The 17,113-nt window shown below is 30.9% G+C and overlaps 1 protein-coding gene and 1 non-coding gene across 2 annotated transcripts in view; one reads left to right on the forward strand and one right to left on the reverse strand.

The window, feature by feature from the left end:
* LOC105621569 overlaps positions 1–10,399 on the reverse strand; it is a 47,422-nt gene extending 37,023 nt beyond the window's left edge. The window contains exon 1 of the mRNA XM_012203040.1: positions 10,255–10,399. Within this exon, the coding sequence (XP_012058430.1) occupies positions 10,255–10,399 (145 nt within the window). The remainder of the gene's footprint in view (positions 1–10,254) is intronic.
* Trnae-uuc lies at positions 9,649–9,720 on the forward strand. Its single transcript has one exon. It is a non-coding gene; the product is annotated as a tRNA-Glu (tRNA).
* Positions 10,400–17,113: the final 6,714 nt, after the last annotated feature.

Genomic DNA, 17,113 nt, shown 5'->3' on the forward strand with positions numbered 1-17,113 from the left:
TTTAAATGTGTATCTAGCTAAATTTTTAGATACTTCAGCAAAATAATTTTCTCGAAAGGAAACAAACAAGATAAAATATTGTTTATTCAAGAATGTCTGGAAAGTAAGAATCTTCGAATGTGTGGAAAACAACATCAGGAAACCATTGCAGAGAACGTCCGGAAGGCGAGTTAGTGTAGGCGAGTTACTGAATTATGTATATTAGTTACTTGGCGTCCAAGTCGACCACTGCCGCAAATCGATTCGGCCACCAACAGTAATATGGCAATGTAATTATCGTCTGAATGCGAAGCGTTAAAGAAAAAGGAGTGAGAAAAGGATGAGACATGGCGCCATTGAAGGTGCGATGCGGAAAATTCGGGGGAGGGAGAGGGTAAATATTTAGCCGTGAGCTCTTTTACCTCAACTGAGCCTGCTGCGGCGATGGCAAATGACGCTATAAAGGTGACAGACCATTAGTAGATGCTATATCTCGTTTTAAGAGTAGAAATCGCTCATCCCCGCAACCCAGATCGACCCTTAAAGTCTGCTTCTTGGAGAGAAGCCGGAAAACTGTACCCGGCCCGGGAGACATACCACTGTAAAATATGCCACGTACATTTACATCTCCCATTTTCCCCGACGTTACCAGCCTTCCCATTCCATTTGCTGAACTGAGCATATGCGATACTTTATGAATGAATCAAGAACAAATGACAGCAAATCCGATGACAAAATTTCTTAAACGTCACAGGTCTTTCTAATCAGAACTTTTTATTTAAAATGAAACTAAGATTTTTTAAATTATAACATTTTTCTTCTTTTTTTATCGCAAATTGTAAGTACATGAAAAAACGATTATGCTGAAATATTAAAAAATTTAGTTAGATACAGATTTAAAAATAATTTTGTTGGCTTATCAAATAATTATATAGAAAATTCAAGTATGATGAGCAATGCTGCGCGAAATTTTTATATTCTAGCAATCAGCTTGAGCGTCCTACATAATTTATTGCAACAAAATTATTTTTAGATTTATTTTTAGTTATTTTAAATTACAAAAATTTTTAAGTATTTAAAAAAAACAGTTCTTTTTGTTCTATATCCTAGTCTCAATTATAGCAAATTTAAAAACGTTAGTTATTACATTCTAAAATTACTATATAATAATCGCAGAATCTTTTTCTATTTTTGTAATTTTACAAATTATAAAAATAAATTTAAGAACGCGACACGCAAAGCTGCTCTCTAACACTTTTAGAGAGAGTCTCACTCTGAAGAGTGAAATCTTACTCTTAAAGAAAATTGAAAATTGAGTCGCTCTTATTCAAGACTGATTCAATTTTCACTATTTAGAATGAAATTCTACTCCATAGAATTTTGAAGAACAGAGAGTATATAACATTTGTATTAAATAATCGAAAACTAAAGCTTTTTATGTCAAAATACATTTCACTTTCCTCACATCCCCGATATAACAGGGATGTTGAATAATTCATCAAAATGTAGAATATTATCCGCAGTGAATATTCGCTATGTAAGTACTGACAAATTACGAAAGAGGAGTTAGAAAGGTCGTTAACGCGAAAGGCGTTCGAAGTATACCGCAGCAATTTTGGCTGCAGCGGTGGTGAAATGTTAATTAATGATCGAGATGGAAGTCGCTAACTGTCGAAGGATGGCGGAGAGTGAAAGACGAATAGGTATTTCCCATGCGCGTTTAAGATGAGTTTGGAGGAAGGAATCACGGAATCTCACGTTCGCGCGGATGATCGAGTTATGAATGTTGCGAACCGATGATGCTGTTATCGTGATATAATGTACCATCTCTTCTCATAAAGTCATTATCCTAAATTGTACGTTGCAGTAGTAGAGAATATACGGTGGAATGTATTAACGGCGTTGTTAAGAGAGTTTCGTGTAACATGAACTGATTACAGACAAATAGACACAGTGGGAAGCAATGAAAGTAATAATAATGCAATATAGTTCTTTATTTATGTGAGAGTCTTGTTTGAGTCATAGCAGGGAAATTTACGATGGCAATTTTACGATAGAAGAAACTTCATGTCGCAATAATAATGTCAAAATTATAATTTTATAAAGAATTCTTCTATAAAGAAATAATAAGTCGAAGAAGTTTCTCTAACATTTTCGCGGTAAGCTAATACTATTGTTAAATAAAATCAACTCTGGTCAATTCGCTTGAATAATCAGAAATAAAAATCTTCGTGAACAAGTGACTAAAAGCGATCGTCTGATAACGAGTCACAATTCTTACGCGCGTGCCATTCGAATACAATTTCTCTTTCACTTAATTTTTCGCTCACGTACTTTTCATTTCTCATAAAGTCTCACTAACATAGATATTATTGATTTGACTATGGTACATGAATCTTAACTTTTATTATTATTTCATTTTCTGAAGAAAAGATTCTAGATTAATTAAGAATTAAGAAAAAAGAAAAATTTAGAAAACTTTAATTAAAAATAAGATAAAATTGAAATAAGCGTTTGATAAATTTTACAGCAGCTAATAAAGAGAGAAATTTTTTAATTTTATTAAGAATTAATTTAATTAAAATTCTAAATATTTATTTAAATTTATAATAAATTATTATATAACATTTATTTAAATAAATAAATCAGCGAATACTATCATGTTTCGTTTTACGAAATAGATGTACCGTAATCGATTATCTCGAATATTAGGATCTAAATGATTTCTGAAATATAAAGACAAAGATACTAAGAAATCATAAAGGAATACGAATATATAAGAAATGGCAATCTGATGCGTTTCATTTAACACAATCCAAGTTGGATGAATAATTTCTAACTGTTGAAATTATAAGTGATGAAAAACAAAAAATGATATTTTATTCCTTTTAACACAATTCAAGCTGTATGAATAATTTACAGTTGTTAAAGTTGTAAGTGATGAAAAACAAAAAGTGATTTTTTTATTAATTATAGGAATTTACAATCGTCAAAGAATATATATTATTAAAATTGGATATTGCGATCGTCTGTAATTGCTTAATGAATATAGAACATTTTGTCCGAGTATTATTTCTCAAAACAATAATAATATTTCTCTTGAAGTTATCTGCTTTTAATTTGTAAAGGACCATTTCAAAGCTTTCAAATTTCCTATAAGCAAGCAAATGTAGCAAGCGTCAAAAGTTAGAGGGCGTTCCTTTGTAAATAAATAATGTGAGACAAAAATAGAGATAGACAGAGGAAATTTCATATGTCGAAATTATTATGATCCTCGCCCTTCATCTCTCATATAAATTCTATTTGATGAATGATTTCAATATTGCTTGATATCTCTCATCATTTTGAAATGACTTATTCAATCTGTCATAGCGATTCAAATTTTGACGATTTTCGTTCGTTTAGCTCGTCTCGTTTCAGATAAAGGTGGGAGATCAATATTCCAACCTCTTTCAGACCGACTTTGTTTTTTTTATTTTCAACTGTAATAAATACAAGTGTAGATCTGTATAACTTCTACAGATATCTATAGATCAATACAAGAACTAAATCAACATCATATCTCGTGATTACCATGATATCCATATTTTTATTCTATGTTAATCTACTGGCTTTTTTTTACGTTGCAGTCCTTTGATCCTGTAAGCACTTGATAAATTTATCTTTGTGAATGTTCACGAGCAAGCTCAACACATATGTTTTTTCTTTACTATTATGAATGCAGTTTTTTATATTTTGCGATTAATATTAAAATTATTCCAAATTTTAATAAAAATTTTAACTACACTAAAAGATCAACAATTATATGTATATATATATATATACATAATATATAAAATGGATATATACATATATATATACATACATATATATATAAAATGGAATATATATAATTAATCGGAAAACGAGAAACATAAATCTTTATTTACATTTTTTCACATCTTATTATGTAAATTTTTCTATAATTTAATATCAATCATTTAACATTTATCATTGATATTTTTTTAAACTTTTTCTTTCAATTTATTATTTTATCTGCATTGATCGTTTTGAACTTATAAGTACAATCTCATAAATCTTTTACGGTTTAATTTCTTTTTATATTATTGGTCGCACGACAATAATTCTTGTTAAAAGAATAGTGAATTGGTTTGCGCAGCTTTCATATCATATACTAATTAAAAATCGATTACAAGTTACAATTGAAATTTCGATTTGCAGTAAATTATACCGCAGCGAAAAAGAGCAATGGAATGGTTTTCGAGATAAACGTGATTTAAACGTGTGCCTTTGACAGACAGTTGAAAACATCTAGAGCAACGATGCTACCGCTTTTCACTGAGTTCTGTATTAACGCGGATGAAGATATTTCAAAGACATGCGGTAAATGCATGGATTTACTGGCGACCTCATTTGTTGTGCGTCGACTTCTCGCCAAAGGCATTGTGTGTTGCCAACATTATTATAAAGCTTTTGTAGATTTTCCGTGTAGCTAAAGGAACCACCATTGGTATTCCGGGATTCTCTTATACAAGATATATTGTGAATGGATGAAGCACTGTTTTAAAGGGTTGCAATGGTAAGGGCGTTTCTTGTTGTCAGTCAGTTGAAGGCAGACGCTGTGAAGGCGATTACGCGACGGGAACGATTCTCGACAGTAGTGAAACCACACTTTGCATTTAAAACTTTCACAGCTGTGCGGATTTACGCGATAATTCCGAGCTTCCGGCGGCTCCGACGCGGGCTTATTTCGAGGACGTGCGGTTGAATTATCTCACGTGGATGATTTTTGAGGTAAAATTGAAAATTATATATTTTTACACAGAATTGGAAAATGTTAATATTATTGATAATAATTAGACTGCGGATATTTATGCAAAATACTTAACTGAATTTTGCATAAATGCATATTTTGCATAAATTGCATATTTACAGATGGCAATCTCAATCTTTTTACTTTTTAATAACTCTTTAACGAACAACGATCGACTGCTAAAACTATCCGATGGTTAATATTCAGTTAAATATTTTGCATAAATATTCGTAGTCTAATAATAATATTATTATCAATTCTTTGCTTCAAAACATTTTAATTATTTAATAAAATTTATAATATTGATTAGTTGATATTTATGATATTGATAATGTTATCAGATGAATATTTTGATAAAAATAATATTACTATTCTGATATTAATAATATTAGTAATATTTTATTTTATTAATTTAGTAACATTAAATTGTAATAATAATTATGATTTATAAAATATTTTTCCTCCTTTCTCTCCCTTCTATCTGTCTTCATCGCTATCTCTTTCACGATACTCTAAATATTTTATTACATCCGGTAATCTCAGCTTGCAAGATTTGAAATTTCTGAGAGAATTTGTGAGATTTTGGAGAAATCTCGCATTCATGGTATGTTGAAAATTAACGAACAAGATGAATTTTCAGTTTTCAGAGTTAAACGCAAGGACGAATTCTTGGCATTTGAGATAGTAGAGCCCTGTGGTGTCGACGATGCACCGCTTATTATACGGCGCTCGTGAGTCATGCTATGCGGCATCGCAATCGCGTGCAGGATACCTCACGGCTATATCAGGGGGGAGAAACTGGAGGGTCCGAATTGCCGACATTGTAAACACGCCTGTTAAGCCGCGCGTATGTTAGTCAAGAATGAGAGTCTGCTGTAACGTTGAGCGCGGCTTGACGCGTTTAATCTCGCGCGATACCAAGAGAAGGGGACGCTGATGGATATTTCGATACCGAAGATATATCGCCGTATACTTAGCTTTACTATCCATACTTCACTGTCTCCATTAGTTAAGTTCGATGCCAGCACTGTCAAGCAAAAAGTGCAAACTTATATTGACCTCTGTAATTTACTGTTTACAAATCTTTACCCGCCCCCCCCCCCTCCCGGATATCATCGACTAATATGTTACGATATTTTTCGATACTTTTGCAATCCAAGTAGAGGTATCAATCATATTAAATTTAAGTAGTTCTTATCAAAAGAAAATATATCAAATCACAACGATATTTTCGAGATATTCTAAATTTTTTTTTCGAGCTTTGATATTAGACAGCAAAGACTTTAATATACATTCTGTTTGAATCATTCAAAAATTTTAAAGAAAGATAGACTTCTTAGGATTGTGCAAATTTTCAAAAATTAGCTCTGAAAGAAAGTTTCTTGGATTTCAGATTCTTACACATGAGAAAAATGTCTCGTTGGAATTCTGATTGAAAATGAACGGTTAAATTTATTTCTAGCTGAAATAACTGAAATTCTGATTGTTGTAATCAGAATATTCTGGTTTGTCATTTTCAATCAGACAGTTGTCTCAGTGTACGCGGCAGTATTGCTAATATCTTATCTTTTAATTGAGCATTCCTCTTTTTATTTTACTGCTTTATTTTTATGTAATTTTTCTTCTTCATAATTGTACATCATCAAAATTATTTATTATTATTGCCTTATAACATGTTATAAGGCAATAAGTTATATCGGATTACAGTACAGCAGATTCGAGATAAATATATATATATATATTTCTAGATTTCATACAGGAGTAATGAGAAAATAATTCGAGAGTGATTCTGTTACAGATATATCTCATTAAAAATAATACCGCAAAATGTATGTATGTGTGTGTGTGTGTGTGTGTGTGTGTGTGTGTGTGTGTGTGCGCGCGCGCGCGCGTGTGTGTGTGTGTGTGCGTGCGTGCGTGCGTGTGTGTGTGTGTGTGTGCGTGTGTATACGTGTGTTCTATATTTATGTAGGAAAATTGTTCAATCTATAAGGACAACTTTACGGATAAGTTAATTGCCGTAACAGTAACTTTGCTCGATGATGCGATTAATTCTGCGACAGCATCGTCGATTACTCGATTAACAGCTTGTCTTTGACGTCCCTCTCTCGACATGGTTTGTGATTATTGAATATTTAACATTGACGCCTGTCTGACGTTTGACTTTGCTTAGAGAGCGTCGTAATCGTCGCGATGCTCGCGGTTGAACCGACCTCTTAGCCTTTGTCCTTTGTCCAGATTCAATATTATTGATCTTCCTGGAATGCATCGTCCATAATATTCCATTTTGGATTCCGTTAGCAGTTTCTCATCACTATACCGATTTAAACATAGACAAACAAATTTTACGTTTAAATTAAGAAATTTAAATTTAGATGAACAAATCGCGAATTTTCTCCTGATACAATTCTCATACATGTCTCATATCTAAAGATATTATTTTATATCACGAGAAATATGTTTGTCTTGCGTCGCACTAAGTCGAGCCATCTTCATTTTGCTCGCAGCAACGTAATTCTCGCATTAATGTACATCTCAAAAGTGTGTTAATCTCGCACGAATGATAAATTTACTCATCGCCACAGGGAACGTGAATCGACAGAGAGCAGCGATATGGTATATGACGTGTATACGGCGCCAGATGCATTGTGAATTTTTCCACAAGGAAAAAACGGCGCGAAATATTAATGAATTTAGTTAACGAGCGCATTGCGGTTTCTCTGATCGCGCTATTATGAAATGGTATTATAATATAGTCGCTGGGGCATCAGCTTCCCGCTGGGCATAATAAAAATGGCTGCGTGATAAAAGAGCTAGAAATGGAATTGGATGGAATTTACGTATTTCGTGATTTATTTGCAAAGCAAACATACGATCATACACAAAATGCAGTCGTGCAATTCCCACCTATTCGCATGATAATCAATAAATTGGTATACGTGTTATTAATTGCGTAATAAGATATATAATTAAGCGTAATGATGAAGTGTACAATAGATGCCCGTGATTAATGTTCGCTGCCGGGACATCGAATTGTATATTCTATTTTATTACGTATTCTATTGCATGTTTTAATTTATGCAATTGCATATTCTATTTTATTAGAAAAATTTATGTATGTCTGCTTTATATTTTGTATTATTGTACCAAACGATAAATGCTACGACAAATTGATTACGTAATGCAAATTACACGATACGAATAGAAGATAGAATTAATGGCTTAATTCGATAAATGAACTTTCGTTGTTTTTCTTTCTTAGGAGGGAAAAAGGCTTTACTTAAGTCTTTGATGCATCATCAATCACGTAACTCGATCGCCGAGGATTTTTGGCGCCAGCGGATAGATGAGGTGGATGGATACGATTTTTATAGCGCATCTTGTCATACAGAAGGCATTTTTTGTGATGGCTGTCGATGCGTGAAATAAATTGAATAGAAGAAGATATTATAAGAAAATTGCCTTGTCAGATAATGATATTGTATCTCGTTTTGATCCTTCGGGCATCTTAAATATAAATAAATATAAATAAAGAGAAGACTGGCATAATCGTGCGTATTATATATAATAATTATTGTTGACGACGAAATATGTTCGTGAGAACATCAATGTATTTAGCGAAAATATTTTTGTGCGTAACATTTCGTTGTTTCCACCAAAAATACGGATTTTTTTCATATGGGATATTTTATATCGATGTCGAAGGGATTGAAAATGTAAATAGCAATATTTTTATGAAATGATATCACGGGCGATATTAGCTTTTTATCATTAATGAGTGTTGCAAAATAAAATTTTGTATCTACTGTTCAGAAATTCTGGAATTTATTATAATATTTCAATAATAACAAATATTGAGATTAAAATGCTATTCTCTGTTTAAATTGACATAACAGTATAGTGATATAAAATTAAGAGACATTGATAATTATCAATAAATTTTTCATTCGCAATACAATTTTATCGATTGTAAGAATTTAAAATTGAACTATTGAAGGAAATTCAAAAAGTACAATAACAAAAATAAAATGGACAATAGGAGTCGACGTAGAAGACGATACGTATTTATAATTTTAACAACGCGACGACAACCTAAAGATGTAAAGATAAAAAATAGTGATACTTCATCGTGATAGTGCGTCACTGTTTCTATTTTTGCAATTTTATATATAATTGTCGTTAAAATTAAATGTATTTATTAAGCTAAATACGCATCTTCTGTGTCAATTCCTATCACTCTTTGTTTTTATTATTGATCTTTGTTAAATTTTCTTGTTGCATTCACAAATTTTATTTTTTTGATTCTCCTTTTGAATGTCGAGATACAGTCACGATGAAGTTTCATATCAATATTTCGTATTTGGAACATGTTAAGCTGTGTTGTCACATGTAGTGAAAGCTCGTGACGAACTCGACCAATATTTTCTGAAAAGCCTCCAGGATTTGTGGACGGATCATCTTCGGCTGCTTTATGCTCTCGAAAGCAGAAAAGATCCGTGTAAGTCCCAAGTAGGAAATATGAAAGAGGAATGAGTAACAAGGTCAACAATATACGTAAAATATGACGATCATATTTTACATGCATTTTCAACAATAAATATTACGAGAATTAAAATTATGAGAACTTTTTTATATAAAAAAATACGAAAAATGAAGACAGAAAAACTAAATCAATTTTTTATTAGATTTAAAAAAGAATAAATTTTTTTATTAAATTTTTATAATCAGGAAATTTTTTTTTGATATTGTTAAAAACAATTTATATAATGAAATATTTATTATATAATTTTTATCATATATTTAGTACGAATGTTTTCTCATTTCTAGTAGTCAATTTGTACATACGTTCAGTATAATCCGGTATGGTCTAGTGGCTAGGATACCTGGCTTTCACCCAGGAGGCTCGGGTTCGATTCCCGGTACCGGAATTTTTTTTTACTAAAATTTAGTCCGCATTTTTTTTTCAAATTTATATATCCGTTATTCGATAACAATTAAAACATATAATTATTATTATATATACATTAAGAGAAATTTCATATATGCTGAAGAAAGACCTATGGTCCGTAACGTTCACGTTACGTTGTATTTAATAAATACAAAAAAATTTAATTATTTATAAGTTCCTTTTTATGCTCGATCATTGACTTTTATATACATAATTTGCTTTGTATAAAACGAGTGAACTATAATTTATTATTTATTACTTGTATATTAATAATGCTTGAAATATAGTAATAACACGTGAGAGATTATTTTTTTCTTTAAAGATATAAAAATTGGAACAATAAATATATTTATGTGAAATATTAATTATTAGTGATAATAGTTTATCAGAGACATCTATTTTTATTGTTGCTTGATTTCTTCTTATTTTTAAAAACAACGTGTCTGAATTATATAGAAATATTTCATCACGAATAATGGATTATATATAATAAAATACGTAATTTTTTACTTACTTGAAAGAAAAAGATCCTGGAGGGCCTGGGCTGCTTGGCAGAGGAGAGCCCACGTTTCTGCAGCAGCAAGTCCTGTGCCTCGCAGGGTAAGAACATCCCCTGCCACTACTGCGAGTCCTGGGCCCCCGGTCACATCTGTCGGCATTCTATAAGCAAGGAAATATTTTTACCTAGTATTTTATAATTTACTTTTAAATTAATTTATTACGTATTCATATGTAGACTACAAAAATATTTGATAAAAAATTAAATCACGTACATTTTTATGTGGAATTTTTTAAAATAAATAGTTAACGATAAAATTTTATTTACGTAAAAATATGAAATGAAGATACACAAGAAATTTTAAATACTAGGACGACAATGTTTTGTTTTGTCTTATAGAATGAACATGCGTAGAATCTGGGAAACAACACGATGGCAACGTGTTTCATAGCTCGTATCGCGAATAAACAAATGTAAACAAGCCGCGGTATGCATATTAAAGGTATCGAGCTTGTTGCTTGTTCAGTCCGTTTATATTAGCTCCTTTGTTCGGTGTCGCCTTGACGTATCGAATGAAACGAATGAAGAATTATTTTGTAAAGATTACTCAGGTTTTTTTTTCATCATATGTTTAAAAGTCTAAACGTGTAACAGATACATAGATATATATATTATACATTTTCATTGCAATGAACATATCTATATGATGGAATCTTATTTATATCAAAATAATATCTTTGTTATCAGCAATTATTGTAGATATAATTTTGAAGAAGTCAATTCATTAAATTAGATAAAATATACTTTTTAGATAATTTTATTTTTTACATCATATTACTTTTTCTATAAATTTTTATATGTATATTTGTACATTTCAAAGATGATTTCAAGAGAGAAAAATTATTATAAAATTCTTATACAATTATTATTACGTAGTAATAAAACTAAAATCATAACATTATGAAAATAGAAAAGAATACTAGTTTGTAATATTTCGTAAATTATATTTTTTTGGTTAAAAATTATTTTATTTTATTTCTTTCTTATTGGAATAAGAAGAGAGCACCGAGATATATACAGATGTGAAAAACTCAATTTCCTCACGGATTTATTTTTAATCAATGTATGACGCGATTCTTCTCTGTCTTTGAGTTCATATATAAATTATAAATCTAACAACTACGCGAATTTTGACGTCATATGCACATCTCGAGGAACAATCATCAGATATACCGTCGTCAGAGAAAACAATAGACGTCAGTCCCGTTTTCAACTACGTTCTCCTCCGCGACTGCTCTTTCAAGTAGAGTAATCGCTATCGTTATCTGCCTTTCTCTGTTTCTCGCTGATTTCTGCTCGACCACATTATGGAAAAGAGGACCTGTCTCCTACACGTTTGCACGACGCATAGGTCATATTTGGATTGTATCAAAATTTAATCCGCCACCTAATTATTGCGTCAAACTGTTTAACATGAAAAGCAAATATATTCATTTACGTCTATTATATTTCAGTCTCATGAAAATCACAGAAGGCTTCAAAATTTTAATGGTAATTTCAAAATTATGTCTGCCTGGGTTTAGTATAACTATGTTATAATGAATAATAAAGAATTAATGAATAATAAAGAGAATGATATTATGACTAGTGTAGATATAATGGTCTCTCTTAATATCTTCGATATTAGATGGCGAATTCTAATAATTGTATAATTATAGAATTATTTGTTCAGTTATTCTAACGTCGTTATATTACGCTAACATGCCAATACATAATAGCCAACATTTATGTATTACAATGCATTCTTACTTTCAAGCATTACGAAATGTTTTTAAAGACATTTTAGTGTTTACAAATACTTCCTCATTCTTCTTATATCTGAATTTATCATACAAAGTGAGTGCAAAAAGTATTCAAGGAAAATTTTTATGAAAAAACTTATTTGTAAAAAATAAACATTAATTAGCAACTTTTATATCTAACTTTCTCGTAAATAGTAATTATCTTTGCTTGCCGTATACTTTCTCCAATCCAATAAAATAAACGTTTGCGTATTATATCGAGAAGTTCGATGAACAACGAGCACACGCATGAAAGTTTTAGATTATCGGGTTTCTCACGAAACTAGATTTCAGATAGTTCAGAATCGATATATTCGGTCCCGCAGGCGTGTTTCGGTCTCCTGTACTTTCTCACACTTCTAACTTAGTCAGCTGCGATTGTCCTCTCTATTATGCGACAATCACGTCTACAAGATTTCTGTTCGAAAAGCTGTTCGTCTTCATTTGAAATCGCAATATAGCTGTAGCAATTTCAATGAAGTTTTAATCTTCGGAAAAATTTCGATATATTTTATATTTTACAAATTGGCTAATAACAAAAAGTAATCGAAGCTATAAATTGTCAAAGTATGTATTAACTGTCAATAATAATATCATATAATACTTTACTTTCGCGTGACACGAAGAAAATCTATCCTCGAAGTAAAACATCGTCTCTCGCAAATCCTAGTTTTATGAGACAAGTCGTGAAATTCTTTGATTCTCAATTCCGTTCTCAATTCGTTCGATTGGTATGACTTTAATTGTAATTTATTCCGTTGTACGATGGTCAATTTACAACGTATCTATCTTTATTCGATCGAGCATGAATATTTGTTCCGTACTGACGTGTATTACATAATTATCGCCAGCATTTCCCTATTCGGCGTGTGCGCAATACTATACACGTTATTTCAACTATAACGTATGAACTTTATTCCACGAAATTCTAAATCAAACAAAATGAAGCGAAAAAGGCAAGACTTGGTAAAATACGATACAACTTATTTAAAATAAAAAATATAAAATAAGTTCCAGAAACTTATTTAAAATATAAAATTGTAGAAATCGGTAAAATAACTTTAATACGACTTATTTGAAATAAAAAATATGAAATAAGTTTCAAGAACTTATTAAAAATATTTAATAAAAAATAGATCGTAAGAAATTATGTAAAATATAAAATAACAAAGAGCTCGAAAATGCATTTATTTATTTAAAATATAGAATAACTTTTAATTAAAATATAAAAATAACTTCTCTTTTATTTTAAATAAGTTTTCGAAAGGTATTTCTTATTTTAAATAAAAAATAGATTTCGAAAACTTATTTAAAATATAAAATAAGAAATAGATATTTTAAATAAACGTTTCAAATAGTAAATACAAAATATTTTAATGATTTTGTTTATTTGAATATATGCATATGCATTTAATAATAAGTATAAAGTATTCAATTTTTTTTATAGCCTATAATTAATATTTAATTTATAAGTATAAAGTTTCAATTTTTTTTATAGCCTACAATTAATACTTAATAGTATTACTCTACGCGAGCAAAGTGGAAAATCAATATGGATCGTACATATTGTATGAGTAGTCTCATACCCCGTGCTATACTTTATCATAAATATATTATAATTTAACTACTCACTGTCACTTTTATCGACGGATTGGTAACATAATTGATACAATTTATTTAAAATAAAAAATATAAAATAAGTTCCAGAAAATTATTTAAAATACAAAAATCGATAAAAAGCTGCAACTTATTTAAAATAAAAAATATAAAATAAGTTCCGAAAACTTATTAAAAATATTAAATAAGAAAGAAGGTTAGAAGAAGTTATTTAAAATAATAAATACTAAATAATTTTTTAATTTCTTCTTTATTTAAAATATATTTTAAATAAATTTATTTGAAATAAAAACCGAGATCTGGAAGAAAATCTTATTCAAGTCAAAGATGGGTTTAGGTGCCTAATAATATTTTTTTGATGCGAATTTTACAATTTTCAACTTATGCAAACTGTGCATACACCGATTATTTGTCGGAACAGTTTCAAAATCAACTAAACTGTAGTTGAATTATGTAATATCAATTAAATTAACAAGCATAATTTAATATTAACATCAAACATAATCTTTGAAATATAATTTGTCTGTAGTAATTAGAGAGATTTATTCTGATCGTACAAGTCACGGCTATTTATAGCATTAATGAAAAGATTAGCCTCGATTTAGCCTTTCGTTCCAGACGATCTATTCCGCGATTGAAAACCATCTCATATGTTGACATTGGCTTACGCGTCTCTAGATATCTTTCAATCGTTTTTAATCAATGAACCGTCGTGAAATATAGTGACTTGCACGATGATGAATATCCAGGTTCGTGCATCCTGCAGTTCAAAGTGTTAGATTGCATTGTGATGGAATTTATTGCGGATATTGCCTCGCGCATTCGAGTTGCAACATCAATCATATTTTCACCTTTATAATTACTGGAGGCTTTTAAATTGATATTTCATTATTGCCAATAATGACATGTATTGTTTTTAAATTTGTTTAGAGTTAATTGATTTTAATTTAATTTTTATAGGTCTTTATTCTTTTATTGTTTATTTTTTTAACAAGCGTTTCCATGTTAAAATCATTTTCTTAATTTATATATTATCTACAATTTATTTGAATGTTGATCTCTTTAGCACTTTATATTCTACCAAAGCTTTATATTATACCAAAGCTGTTTTTTCTGTGTAATGTTCTGATAATTAAATTTAGCAAAAATATAATTTAATGCAGAAAAAGAAAAGCGGATACATTATTCTTCTTTCGAATGATCCAAAACTTTGTTGTTTGAAAGCTTTTCTCCATTTTTATCCGTGTCAACACTTGCCGAAAAGTTAGAGCGTTAGTTTGAAACTTTTGTTCTTCATTAATATCGCTGTTTGTGATCCTCTATGGCATCGTGTATCAAACTTGATTTCTCTCAGCGGCGAGCGCAAAGAAACTTTACGGAAATATTAATTTTCCACGACAAATATTCCATTTCGCGAAGCCAGGAGCTGGTTTTCCGCGGAGTCAGCCGGCGCTAAAGGAAAATGTCGAGAGCAATTAACGAGCTAATTCGGATAACGGTGCCGAAGTCTCCGTCGTTGCTCAACGCGTAAAGTCAATTATTAAAGAGAAAAATCAATATTAACTTTAAACTAGACAAAATATTTTACTAAATACATCACCTAGGAAGGTATGGGGTTTAGAAGAAAGATTATGCATGGATGATTATATAAGGAGATAAGCATTTTTCAAATGGTACAGAGCGTTATATGGGGAGCGTGGCATATGGGGCTGAAATATGGGGATGAGAGAAGAGAGAAAATCTGGAGAAGATTATGCTGGATTATGTAAGATGGATTTTCGGTATAGATTTCTGCACGCCAAGATATGTGATAATGAGAGAGCATGCTATGGATAAACTGAGGTTAGGACGAGGAATAAGGGCCATAAAATACGAGAAGAGAATTAAGAAAACAGACAGATAATACATTAAGATGCTGGAAAGAAAAGGAGGAATACAAGTGAGAGGATTTATAGAAAAAGGGAAGCTTTTGTAAAAAGAATGGATGGGATATTGGAGCAGTGGAATTATTTAATGGGGATAATTATGAGAGTTTAGAAGAAGAAATAATTAAGAGGAAACGAGATACTCAATAAAGCAATGGGAAGATAGGCAAGGACAGCAAGATACAATGAAAAGTATAAGAAGTTTGACATAGACAATAAAAGTTCCAAATATGTAAGAAAGGAAAATTTAACTAAGATAGGAACAGGACAGAATGTAAGGAGGCTAGTGAAACTTTGGTACAGAAAATAAATATTGGTTAAAGAGGAGCGGAAGAAATGTAAATTTTGAGTAGAGTAGATACAGATTGCATGGACGTTATGTTAATGAGTGTCAGAAGTAAGTAGCTGGTTTAAGGTACTAAGTGGGGATAGGAAGAAAATATAGAGTAGACTTTGGGAGCAAGGAACTGAACTAAAAAAATGTGAGGTTCTAAGAAATTTGGAGAAAGAAAAGGAAAAGGAGAATAGATATGGATAGACGAGTGTGATTAAGTTATTTTGTAAATCAAATCCCTTCGTGGCAATGTAAGCTGAAGATAAATATTCTATTCTATTCTGCTAAATACATCTTTATTCGATGTTTCATTAATGGATATTTGTTAATTTTGTCTTAATGTATTTTTGAAACTGATTTTTTTGTAGGTGTGGAATTTGAAATGTTTTAATATCGTAGAACAGTTATCGGCTTTTTAATTTTTTTGTGTAGTTTGTTGTAAGTTATATTTATTTTACAAGATTATAATTTGCTATTTCTATCAAACACATGCAATTTGTTTTATATTTTATTCGATCGTTCCAAGTATTAAGTTATTCTTGATATACAATGGGCAAATGCGCAACTATTCATGCAACTCGGTCACCTTTTATGCAATGCCCGAAGCAGAACAGCATTGAATTATGTAATATCGAATTCAGTCGCACAAATTGAAAGAGGCAGCTTTGAGTGTTTTTGACAGACTTGATCATCCGATAACTGGTTCCAGCTAATCAGACGTGCATCGAATATTTCATTTGCTGTTACATTTCATTGGCGTTATTAATTTAATTTTCGTTATTGCCGTGTGCTGTTTCTAAACCGCCAAATCGTATTTTTCCGATGTCAACACGGAAACATTTGCAAAAGACAGACAAATGCGCGCGTAATAACCTTGATATATCCATTACGAGTGATCACGGAGGGTAGGGCGTTTAATTAACGGACAATCAGTTAGCGATGACATGGGGGCAGCCACCATTCTGATTTCACGCGATTTAATCAGGATGCCGATCAAACTGCACGGTGTACAATCATACAGGAAGTCCCAATCCACGTTCGTAATCGAATCAGCGTTGTGCATGCAACTTCGGCGTTTTCAATCGAGAACATCAATGGAACAATTTAATCGAGAAGCAGTCAAAAATATGATGCCTATATAACTGGCAGAATAATCC

Source organism: Atta cephalotes (assembly GCF_000143395.1).
Source record: "Atta cephalotes unplaced genomic scaffold scaffold00034, whole genome shotgun sequence".
Classification (NCBI taxonomy): domain Eukaryota; kingdom Metazoa; phylum Arthropoda; class Insecta; order Hymenoptera; family Formicidae; genus Atta; species Atta cephalotes.